General features: G+C 38.9%; 1 protein-coding gene across 1 annotated transcript in view; it reads right to left on the reverse strand.

Annotated features, from left to right (window-relative positions):
* The window catches only part of LOC121946268 (protein kinase C-binding protein NELL1-like), a 321,639-nt gene that overhangs the window by 189,501 nt on the left and 119,066 nt on the right, over positions 1–13,072 (reverse strand). Inside the window, exons 8-11 of the mRNA XM_042490773.1 lie at positions 12,224–12,358; positions 8,889–8,991; positions 6,173–6,246; positions 1,425–1,524 (exon numbers count right to left, since the gene is read on the reverse strand). Coding sequence (XP_042346707.1) covers positions 1,425–1,524; positions 6,173–6,246; positions 8,889–8,991; positions 12,224–12,358 — 412 coding nt within the window. The remainder of the gene's footprint in view (positions 1–1,424; positions 1,525–6,172; positions 6,247–8,888; positions 8,992–12,223; positions 12,359–13,072) is intronic.

Genomic DNA, 13,072 nt, shown 5'->3' on the forward strand with positions numbered 1-13,072 from the left:
GGCCATTTGTGCCAAAATAGAAAAGAAACTCCTTCAAGGTATCCTGAGATGTCGCATTCATAAAGAATGAGACAGGCTAGGTCAGAGTGACCTGGTCCTTTGACAACAAAAATCTAATCACCAAGTCCAATTGGACGTTTGTGCTAAATTTAAAGAAGTTCCCTCAAGGTGTTTTGAGATATCGCCTTCCATGAGAAGGGGACAGAGGAACAGATTGGACAACCGAGGAACATGCCTCCAGTCAACATAGCAGTTGTGTTTGTGATAGCTGGATTTTTGATGTACTGTATGTGTAACACAAATCAGTATGGATATGTGTATATATTTCAGTAAAACAGAGGGGCATGAACACTCAGTGACTAGTGTGTAATTACCAGTTTAACAGAGCCAGTGTGACTTTGAGGAAGAGTGAGGCACAAGTAAACATCGCAGCGGTTTCAAAGTACTGAGTGACACAGTGGAGAAGAGGTCTGGAGATGATCAGGAAGTAATGACTGTCTCTGAGTGTGACAAATCATGGATGTGGGTGTGTGTGTGTGTGTGTGTGTGTGAGACAGTGAGGGAGCGTAGTAGGGAAGAGGCACTGTGACTCCATCAGTCTCTAATTGTTAGCTCTGACTGTATAAACTCTGCTTTCTCACTTCTCTCCACTCATCTCCCTCGTCTCCTTTCAACACAATAAGTCTTACTTTTCCTGATCTTCCTCTCCTGCCCCCTCTCCTCATCCTTCTCCTTTCTGTTTCTCTTCTCTCAACATATGAAGTCTTATCCTCTAACTTTCTTTTCATCTTCCTCTCCTCTCATGTGCTTTATACCTCCCCTCTACTTTCTTTTCAGCATAGCAGGTCCAAGACTTTCCTCTGCTCTCCTTCATGTCTTCTTCCTTACACTCTTAACCTCTCATCTTCTTTCTCCGCTTCCCTTTCCGCTGTCTTCTCCTGGCCTTCTCTTTTACATTCTTTTCATCATCCTCTCTTCTAAATACAGTGAGTCTAAGGCCCGCTGCTTATCTAACCGAAATGAGAGCGCAATTTCCTTCGCTCGCAACCTCTCCCGGGTTTCTTTCATTATGGCTCTATAGCTGACAGCCTCCTACAGTTTGTTTATTCAATGTATTTACTGAATTACCGGTGGCTATTTACCCCGTAGTACCTCTCTGCCAAAGCAGTGGGGCGCAGGCAAATTGGCATAGCAGGTGCTCTATAGCAGACAGACCAATCTGCTCTGATAGGTATCCCAGCCAAGAAGTACTCGTACCCGGTGGAAAGGGAGAGAAACAGAATTATTGCAGAGGCGCGGCCTGAATCAGCAACCACCAGACTGGCTGTGTTTACTTCTCGCAGTGGCAGGGGATTGGTGCGTGCACATCCAAAGAAAGAGTGATTCATGCAACAGAGAATAGTGCGGTAAGAGGGAAGACATACCTCTGCAAACATTGCAGCATCTGCCATCTGGTAAGATCTGTTCACTGACAGTGCAGTTGAGCTCTGGACAGGTTTCCATGACTTTCACCATCAGGCCATTCTGAAAGGACAGGACAGAGGTAAAATATTACAGCTTTAGTCCCCTGATAAAATATGTGAAGGTCTGTGCTTTAGGAAGAGACTGCCCTCACCAGAGAATTTATACCATTTGAAGAAAAATGGCACACAATCTGATCTATTCCTGGCAAGCCCACTGCTTCAAAAACATTGTCATTACCAAACTTTTTAAATATGGCAGTTTGGTCGGTGGCCCTATGCTTCAGACTATGATGCTCGAGGTACCTCTTGAACATCAGTTTTACACACTCGAGGATAGCATGTCAATTTCCGCTTGTTTGCATAGTGTCTTTTCGAGATAACTTTTTGTCACCAAAACTACTTTAGTTTAAGGCAACAAAACTACTAGATTAGCTTGACAAAAAAGATCATGGTCTGAATTAAAATAAGCATGTTTGCAATGTAATTTAGTAAGTATACGAGTTTGTAATAAATGTTAAAAAAAACAACAACTGTCGATTTCAGGTTACATATGGGACACAAACAACATTCTCCTGGATGAAAGCCCTGTGTTTCTTTGACCCATACACATTCCCTCCCTCCTTGGGTTGGGCACAGAACTCTGTACTTTTAAGGTTACTGATCGAATTTTGCCAGTACTACCAGGTGCCAGTTCACTCAAAATCAATTGGTGTGGAATTTTGTCATCTAGGGTGACAACACCGGGTTCAGACAGGAGGTGGAAGCACTCCGCAGTGCCGCAAAGATGGGAAGCCAGCCAAATAATTCAATGGCCAGCTTCAAATGTTAATAGTAACCAGCCCTGTCCCCTCCTGCCCTAAAAGGACTTTCTTGCTCTACGCCACTGCTGTGGACAAGTTGAGACTGGAGTTAGTTGAGAGCCTAGTGCATCTCAAACAGACCCCAAAGGATTCCTGGGACTTCAAAATCTGATGCTGATGGAAACTAACAAAGCTGCTGTATTTGATGCCCCGCTAATGGAAACGGGCTTTAACTTCTTCAACTTTTGGGCCACCACTGTTTGTTTCTTTGTGTTTTATCTGCCAAAATGTAACCAGACCATACTCGTTTTCTTTAAGAGTAGTTGTATTGGTTGTTGGTTAAAGTTTGGCAATCCACTAATAAGCAGCATATGAAAACATTCATTTCATGCCAGAAGGTGTGAACTTGATGATATACGCTGCAGTAGGATGACCTAGTAATGTTGAGATTGCTGGTTTTATTTGTTATACAAGACACTCATGGTCATTCTTTTAACCATTTATTCACAAATGTCATGTGGACACATGTTCAGACAAATCCATGCATATTTCACCTACTGCGCAACAAATACGTAACAAATATACATTTGAATCTAAGTATCATTAGCACAGATGAGTGTAAAAGATATTCAGCTAATTTCTCATTTTCTTTTAAAATGACAAACAGCAGCAAGTCATTTCAGCTAAAGCTAATTAACGTTAAAACTCCAAGACAGGTCAACATTTAACTTGTTTGTTGCATGCAGTCTGAAGCCGGTGTCTGGCTAAAGACTATTTGTGAAGGAAGAATTTCACGCTGTCACATCACTAAACCATACATTTCTGCTGTCCCTACAATTCCAGCATAATGATAGGTGAACTATAAATTCAACTTTCATTTATGTCACATCAATAATTTATAGCATGTAAATTTCTATATTTTTTTAACCCGTAAGCCAGTAGCCTCTTGTGGAATAATGTTAAATACAAGGTTAGACATATTGAAAATTGTGTTTACAGTAGGTCAAATAATGGCCTGTCTCTGTTAAAAATGTTAAATGAATGTGCTTTACAACCCTGCAAATCAAGATGAATGTAACCTTGTTTACTCTGGTTATGTTTAATGAATATTTTCAGTTCTCCGACCTTGCACAAAGGCCTGTGTGTAGAGCTACACTTTGCCAGTCTGAACCTAATAATTTGAGCATCACAAAAGGGGAGGCTGACGCAGCTTCTGACAGTATTAAACCCCACCGATAATTAAAAGGATGTTTTCAGATGTTTAAAAAAAGTGTTTTAAGATACTCCTGACTGAATGAGGCTGCCATGACAACAGAGAGGGAGGAATGTAAAGGTTGTACATGCTGCTCACATTCACAACGAGGGCATGAATACAGATATCAGGTAAAGTGAAGATATGAAGAAGAGTAACAAAAGTAGATCAATCTCATCTTTGCCTTGTTCTTCAAAACAAATAGAAGACAGCTCCGGCTGTCTCTGCCACACTTTCCAAGGTCGAGGTTATCGACTAAAATCTCTAAGATATCTCTTTCACAACTTCCATCCATGACAGGCTATTCTAAGAACCTTGTAAACTGCTTTCTCATATCATCTTTAAAAAGTACGACTGCTTTGCACTATGATGCTTTTTTACGATGGCAACTTAAAGTCATTATGAATAAAATGAACAAATAAAAAATAGAAAATAAAATAAAATAAGGAGCAGGGGGAGATGGTAACATTCAAACAAAAAATCAGAGTTTCTAAGAATAAAGTCTTAAATTTGAAGGAGAAAAAAAATACAACTCAGAAAAAAGAGGGGAAAAGGTTGTTTTTTTTGTTTGTTTTTTTGTTTACGAACCACATGGCTTCACTTTGCATGACTGGATAACCTTATCACACCACAGACACTGCCATGGTCACATTTTTTTATATACATATAAAACTTAAAAAGTTTTACTTTGTATCAAACTATACCAAGAATGTATTTTATGAAGGATATTTATTAGTATCTATTAGGTTTATCTTTGTGTACACACCCTTCCACCCACTTCCCACTTGTCTCCCTCCTGGAACTATCAGTAGGTGCACAAACCTCCAGGTAATTTGTTTGCTTGAACTCACTGGGTGATAAAAACAGCAAGTGGTAAATTTGTGCATGGCACAGACAGATTTCAATTAACTGTAACAATAAGCTTAGCATGAGTCTTACATTAAACTTTTCAAATAACATATATTTTGCTGCTTTTGGGTCATAAATTGATGCACATTATTTGCAACGATAAAGTGGGCGAGCCCACTGTCCCCACTGCTGAACACCACACTCACACAAACTGCAATACACTAACAATCAATCAACATATAGATTTACTATAATACCAGATATGTGTTTAACCCATTTAAGACTTTATGCAAATCTGTGCATTAATTAACTATTTTGTTCTATGAATACTTTTCACTAGAGATCTAGTATCAGTGATCCAACGTTACAACGATGGCGGTTTAATATGTGTTTCATTATTATTTGCCAGATAACATTTGGGTTTTCATCTTTTTTTCTTCCCTTAATTTTACTACTGAAATCTCAGAGAATATCCAAATTTTTACAACTTATTTTTTGGATAATTTTCATAATAAAAAAAACAACAACAAAAAAACAATCCAAATATTGACCCCCGTACCCCAGGCTCCTTTAAAAAATGTATTCATTATGAATAATTTCTACATTAACTCATTTTTTTTAACTATATTTCTTTGTAAGATCATTGTTTTGGTTTCCAGGTCTGCAAGGTCAACTTGCATCGATGCCATTTCTGTTTTTGAAGGAAACATTTTGACAAATCCACCATACTCCACCTGTCCAGCACCAAACAGCAGACAGATAAAATTAAAATGACTACCTGCTTCATCCAAATGAGCCAGATGGATATTTTTCTCAAGGGTTGGTGGAGACCAAAAGCGATGCCAAAAGAAGAATGAGTTGGACTCAGAATGAATCATAGCATTGCTCTGTGTCTGCTCAGTGGGTAATTATTATTCTATCATTTCAGGCTGCCGTGACTAGATCAATAACCCTATAAATAAAGGAAAAACCCCATGAACTGCTTTTTTTTTGTGGCAATTTAAGCAGCTGAGTGTTACAGAGTGGTGGCAAACCAAACACCAATCTCATTCCTCTTGCTTAGTAACTCCATATGTCAATGCATATATTCATTGATGCTTTTCCCACTTCCCGCCTCTCATGCTGTGACGTGTGAGGACAGAAACATGGTGTGATGTGCAGAAACATCACGAACGCTGAGATTAATGGACCAAACTGCTTACACTAAAAAGGCCTCAAAATAAAACTTTCCAGGCCCCTTTGAAAAACAACCTGCCCATAAATTGGTCATTTAACAGCATTCACATCCAGGAGTAAAGGATGGCTGTAATTGCCTGAAACAAAGCTTACAAACAATATAATGATGTTTGGAGGTGCCTGAGGGCTCATAATGAGTCCAGGAATCCTCTGTGTTCTTTGTAAGCAATTACATGCATAAAACACTAATTTTCACCTTAAAATAGTGTCTTTAAAGATAAATGGCTCCTCAGTTAAGAGCGCTCACCTCTCTTGTATGGTGAACTGGAATAATGACTTTAATTATCATCCATGCAGTGATGAAGGTTCTATTCAAATCAAGCCTTTGTGATGTTGTGTGCATATGTGTTTCTAAGTACCTGGCTATCGCGCCATTAGAGAGAAGAAAAAAAGACTGAACAGATTAAAGGAGGGATGGAAAACTCATATGGCCTGCTGGCTAATTGAATAACCCACTCCATGCAATCATTGTACATTTATGTTGAAACTAAAGGGCTGCATTGAATATTTGTTTTTTGAAGAAAGGCAAAAAAGCTGCACACTTAAAAAACAACCAAAAAATTTAAAATTACCTTGCATTCCCTGCAGCTCCTGGATAAAAAGCGCTGGCCTTCAGAAAAGGTCTGGCCCATGTATGTACATTTTGCTGTGGGCACAAAAATAGAAAACAATTGCTTGAAATTACACTCTATTAATGTAAGTATAGGAACTATGACATACCAGGAATAATAACTTGGACAATATCCTGTGGTTTTCTCAAAAGAAAATGGTGAAAATTACTTTTGATATCGCCTGTGGAAAAAAAAAAAAGTTTCCAGCCTGAAGTTCTGCATAGTTAATTCTGTCAGAAACAAAGTTGTTCTTGGCTAGTGTGCATAAGTGGAGAGGAAATGTAACAGCGCATTAAGAATACAACAGAGGAGACCCTTCTGCATATTCCTCTGGCGATAAAGCAGAAATAGAAAATGAAGCATATGATATGAAGTCCTGTTTTCCTCCTCTCCAGGGTGCAGGACCGTGGAGCGCTCAGTCGCAGCTCTGGACCGCTGCTCCCTCGTTCGTCTGTGCCAGAGCTCTGATGTTCGCAGGGGAGGAAGAGGAGGAAGACGAAGCGAGCCGAGGGATGAAGGGAAGCAGAGGAGGGCTGGAATTATTCAAAGGCGAACTATCCTTCAGGGATTTAGTGTTTTCGCAATATAGCAAGAGAGACTCAGTTGTCCGTGGGTCTTTGAGCAGCTACCAGACCCCTGTGTGCTTTATGCTAGAAATAGTGCTTCCATTTCAGTTTCCATGAAAACCAGGCGACTGTGATCTTTGCTCTTACAGATAGTTTAGTCGGGTTACATTGTGCCAGAAGAACATCAGCTACAAGCAACAGCCCTTTTGTTTGTATCTACAGCAGGTTCTGGGTGTAGTCGTCCATCCAAAAGCATGTTGTACTTTTAAAGGTCCAGTGTGTGGAATTTAGGGGGATATATTGGCAGAAATGGAATATTATGTAATAGGAATGTTTTCTTTAGTGTACAATCATCTGAAAATAAGAATCATTTTATTCTCTTACCTTAGAAATAGCTGATTATATCTACATAGGCAGAGGGCTCGTAGTGTTTTCCCTTGCTTGGAGATCGACACGCTGCATCGCAGTCAAACGGTCAAACTGTCAAACTGAATACTGGCTCCAGATATTGTTGTTTTCACATATTCCCGACGGCCACCAGAGCAAGAAGCCCAACTGCAATTAGTAGCGCCGCAGTTGAACTGTTTGTAACATTAAAGTGCTTAATTCAGTCTTCCTTATGGTTGAAATCACCACATCCATTTGTTTTGGAGAGGAGGAGACTTTTGTGGATAATTCAGCTTTAGATGAAAACCTCCTGAACATCTGGATCTTAAATTATCATAGAAAAAAGGCGACTTTACATTACCATGTTGGACTAGCAGTCCTAAGTGTCATGCCAAAGTGCATCATAAATACCTGGATTTTTAAATTGAAAGTGCTTAATTCTATTTTTGATCATTTTAAATCACCGCGTCTATTGTTTTGGAAAGGAAGAGACCTTCACAGATGATTCGGCTCCTGGTAAAAACCTCTGGATCTGAAAAAGGTGAGCACACAATAACTCATGCGAGAAAAGGGGTGAGCATGTTGTGGGCGAGCAGCCAGTCCCCATGCAGCCAAATCAAGAATTCACTGATTTGTCATTTGAAACTGCTGTATTCCATGTTAATTCAGCTCCTGATAAAAACCTCCTGAATAACAAAGACTGAAGGAATTCTAGCCATGAGAAGTTTTAGCTGGTTGGAATCTACAATTCACTACTGGATGCTACTAACAGGTTGTGAAATCACTGCAATTTCAGTCCAATGGGACATTTTTCAGACTACTGGAGTTTTTAAATTATGGCTCATCAGAACAATAGTCAGTCCCAGACGTTCATATATTATCACATCATACATTAGAGCAGATAAAAACACAGTTTAATCAGTTCCTTACACTTAAGCTCTTGGTTTTGGAAACACTTCAAACACCATTCTCGAAACTCTTGATATAGTGAGTATCACTCTTAACACAGCCCAATGAAATCCAAAGTTTGACAGACTTGCTGTGCTTTGTTAAGATTGCCAAGATATGATAAAGGATAAAGGATGGGCAGTTATTTAAGTTTTTATCCAACATTTAATTGCCATTACCAAGTATCAATGACCTTCCATTGAGGGCAGTTTTGCAGCATCCCTCCTGCTATGTTGCTTTTATTACTTCACAATTAAAACCGATATCAACAATAATTAATGTGATCTCACCTTCTCTTTAACTATCCAGACAATGTGAAGTCTTAATATTTTACAAGTCAGAATTCATTACATTGAACATGAGGTAGCAAAAGATACAACTTAATTAAAGTCTCTTGATTAACATTAAAAATAAACTCATTATAAAGAATTATTTTTCAAGAAAGCAGCGGTGCAGGGATGACATTCATTGCTCCATGCTGGCGTTACAATGAAAATATGCTTTTAAACATCAGATATAAAGAGTGGTAGAGGCCATGGTGTTGACTGAGCAACATGAGGGCTATTTCAAAAAATTCACCAATATATATCATCATCTATTTTTTTCGTCTGCTTGGCAGAGAAAGAAATGAGCAGCAGTTATCAGCTTATTTGACTCGAGTCTATTTGCGTGGTGTGAAAGGTATTCTTGCACATGAGCGGGGGGGTTCACAGGGCTGCTTGTAAACATTTTCTCTGCTTCCTGCTTGATCTAAATGTGTGCTGGCTGATACTTACGTCTGCATTTCTTGCAGCAAGTCCCATCAACGTGTACAGGCAGCGAGTCCTCTGAGCAGTTTGCTGGAGGACAGAAAATCCTGCGACACTCCACCACACCGTTCTGTAAGAAAAGGATTTTTTTTTTTTTTAAACAGAAAACACGTAAACATCAAAAGCAAAAATCCAATGCTCACTGTGAATGTACCGCTTTTGCTTTTAGCACTGCCAAACAATCCGCAGTAAACACGTCTCCTGTGTCCGTCTGTGTCTAAATTTACATTTGCACAGGCATTCATGGAATTTTATGTCTTTATTTGGAAAATAACACTATATTTATCCCTTGCCAACGACTGAAAACATAACACATGCAGCATGAGGTATGCTCTTATCCAATGCCAATTAACCCTTGGAAACCTGAGCTAATTGCTTTGATTTCTCTTAAGAAACATGAGGAGAAGACATGGCCCAAAAATTTGCAAGAGATTAGTAAAAAGATTAGATATCTAAAAAATAAGCAAAAAACAAAAACATAAAGAAACAAACAAGAAAATGACAGAAAATAAAATATTAATATATATGTAGAATTTATATATATAATTATACTTATATGTAATATAGAATATATAATACTTTTTTAAAATATTCAGGTGATTTGTTTGACTTTTTTTTTTTCTTTTTTTTAATTTCTTGCAATTTGGGGGACATCTCTTTTCAATTTAGTCATTGGTTTTTCCCATGTTTTTGAAAGAAATCAAACCAATTTGCTCAGGACTTAAAGGGTTAAAGTACAGCTTATCCCTAAATGGCTAATGCAATTGCAGTGTTAACAAAGCAAACCAACCAAAAACTGTTCAGAATCTCACCTCCAGCACAGAATTCTGAAACTGAAAGCTATCATATTTAGAGGAAAAAAAAAAGAAATTATAATCTCATACAATCAGATCACAGATTCATCATTGAGCGCTGGATGGCGAATACCGAAAGCGAGCGGCCTGCTGATAGCAGGTAGTTATTCAGGCCCTGAAGGGCTGCCTTCATTTTTTGCGGCTGATATCTCTCTCTGCGAGCGCCTCTTCATTTCATGAGTCATCGGAAATGGTTCCCCCAGGACGCCGCGGTTATCAGTTAATGGCATGTCCACGGGAGGAAATCAGACCGACTAAACTCCACCCTGTGCTTGATGTGCAATGATGCAGCAAGTCTAATTGCCCAGGGCCCACGATGGCCTGATTCAACACATTTCAAAGTCTGGCTCCTATGTATGAGCACAGGCAGGGAGGCTTATTAGGGGCCGCTTGTTAGGGGGCGGGCAGGAGGCAGGGAGAGATGATGCAGGGGCTGGGAAAGAGGGAGGTCTGATGGGGAGAGAAGATTAGAAAGCTAAGTGTTCAGAAATAAGGGTTGAAGTGACTTCTCATTAATGAAAAATATCGACCCTCAGATCCTGCTGTTATTTATCCTATATGTGATGCTGAAAGTGTTGAAGTGTTCCAACAGGTTATTCTCTTCTAAATCTTGTCATTTGCGTTTTTGGTTTGCCCACTTTCCCTTGACTATTGCTTTTTTCACTTGATTTCACATGATGCACTGTAAATGTCTTCATCTCATCATATTATTTATGCCAGTTTTTGAGTCTCAACATTTATTTTTCTTTAAAAAAGTTGAAAAATATGCATTTGGTGGGATAATTTAATCCAAATTTCAAATGCAAAGCAATTAAAAAAAAACATAACAGTCATTGTAAACCTCTAATAGCTTTAACCCACTCAAACTTGGATCAACATTTGTTTCTTGTGCTGCGTTCAGAGGCCTTTCACAAGCATTTAAAGCTTGGGAACTTGACCAAATTGGTTTGATTTCTTTCAAAAACATGGTAGTCAGCAACATGTCATGAAATGATTTGCAAATTGCTAATAAAAACTGGAAGGTTAAAGGTGAAAAGAAAATGACCTGATTATTTGCTTTAAAAAGAGAGACAGAATCATTAGAAACTTATCAAATAACTAGGGAAAAGTATCAAGAAAACTTTGTTTATAATTATTATAATTATATATATGAAATTATGTTACAGAAATGATTATGATTATAATTGTGATTATGATTTTATTTATTTATTTACTTGTATTTTATTTTTTGTGCTAGTTTCAGGTAATTGTCTTGTAAATTTTCTTGTAAATTGTTATTATTATTTTAAGATTTTTTCAATTTTCATTTCTTGCAATTTTTCAGGTCATTTCTTGTCAACTTACACACTGCTTTTTTCCCAGGTGTTTGTGAGAAATCAAGATGATTTTCTTAAGTTTCAAAGAGTAAATGAAGAGAATACATAAGCTGAAACAAGCTGATACACAGTGTAATACCTTGTTCCCCAAGGGGTTTACACATCACAGCATCTATTCAACTAATGTGATTCCTCATTTCCCTCACACACAACATTTATTGCACATCTGTTCATCCTGGAGGAGGGATCTCACGTCTGTCGCTCTTTATAAGGTTTCTTCCATTTTTTCCAGTGAAAGGTTTTTGGGGGAGTTTTTCCTGTTATGAATCAAGGGTCTGAGGGCCCTAACACACAAAGCTGATAGTCAGCCATTGGTCAATGTTGAGCTGTTACTGAGTGTTGACCTAGCTTTGGTGGTGTTGGCAGTAGTCGGCCCTTGTCTGCTTTTTCGGCAAATTCAGCACATTGAATTGGCGTAGAAGCCCAGTTGAATGAAATAACTCACATTGGAAGTTCAGCTTAGTCCACAAGTAGAGAAATGGACATGAGGAGAGCAAAAACAAAGCTTAAGTTAAATAACTGACCTTTCGCTAACCCCCGCTCGCTTAGCTCAGTCGGACCAACAATCGACCTAAACTAACAATGGCAGCTGTCGGTGTCAAAGACATATTCAAACATGCTAAACAGAAATTTTGGGGACGGAAGTTCCTTATTTTACACAGATGTAACAGAAGAAGAAAAAAAAAAGTAAAAAGCTCAAGAAAATTACCTGAAAACTGGCAACAAACAAAAAAACAAAACAAAAAGGGAAAAAAAAATATTCCATAAAAACATTTTTTCTTAGCCTTATTAAAAGTAATTTACTAAATCTAATATTTTTTTTAATTTATGAAAAATTTCTTTCTAAAAGTGCTCATTGCTTAGGTATTTTAAGGCAGCAAAAGGAAAGTGGTGTTGCTCCAGGTTATAAAGGGTAAGGAAAGATGATGTGGTGTGCTGCACAGACTGTGAAGCAAATTTGCAATTTGTGAATTTAGGCTATAAAACTGACTGACTTGAACATGATCGATTTTTTTTCAGTGTAATAGTTCATGCCTCAGTCTTTGATTAGGGGGATAGAGGTGACACTCACCTTACATGCACAGTTCCTGCAGTTCTCAGGCTCCACCCACAGCTCCTTATCTCGGTAGACCAGGCCGTTGGCACTGCAGGTCCTCTCGCAGTGACAGCCCTCCAGCTGGGTCAGCCGCGACTCCGCGTAGTTCAACTGAGGATGAGCACAGAGTCACAAAAGCAAATCAAAAGTCTGAGCGTGCACACAGGTTAAGCCCCCCCACACCGCCCCCTTGCCCTCTGGCGTGCCCTGGTCGGTCTTCACAGAGAGCTTCTCCGCTGGGAACTACTCATTAGAAGGGCACATAGAATAATAGGTGATCATCATTCAGCTCATGCTCCAGTCCTCAGGCTATAATCTACTGAGAAATGACAGACAGGACTGACAGCCTCGATCCTGCCTCCATCCTCTTTCATTCCCACACACTGATCAGCTCCTCTTCTCCAGCTTATTTCATGCTCAACACTCTCCACAGTTGTCTCTCGACAGAAGTGATGCATCTTTGATGGGCAGAGGGTGGTTTTCACCAACTTGGATTAACTTCAAATCAGGAGTTAACGACTATGTCTTTTAAAAATTATGCTGCTAAGGAAAATGCTGCTAATGTGTTCTGCCATGTATGGTGTATGTAAGAAATGTTGCTGCTTCCTGAATCAAAGTCAGAGCCAATGTTTCTTTGGGGTTTTTTTAACATTGAAGAAATGCCTATGTCTTTATACTGCATCGTAGTCATATGGCATAGCTCAGGACTAAACACTGAGGGTTGCATCCTGAGTTTTGTGTTTGGTTTAGGCGACAAAAGCATTTAGTTTAAGGTACCAGAAAGATCTGGGTTTGTGTTAAAAGTTATTGTTTTTTGTCCTATGC

The sequence above is a fragment of the Plectropomus leopardus genome, chromosome 1 (genome assembly GCF_008729295.1).
Source record: "Plectropomus leopardus isolate mb chromosome 1, YSFRI_Pleo_2.0, whole genome shotgun sequence".
NCBI lineage: Eukaryota > Metazoa > Chordata > Actinopteri > Perciformes > Serranidae > Plectropomus > Plectropomus leopardus.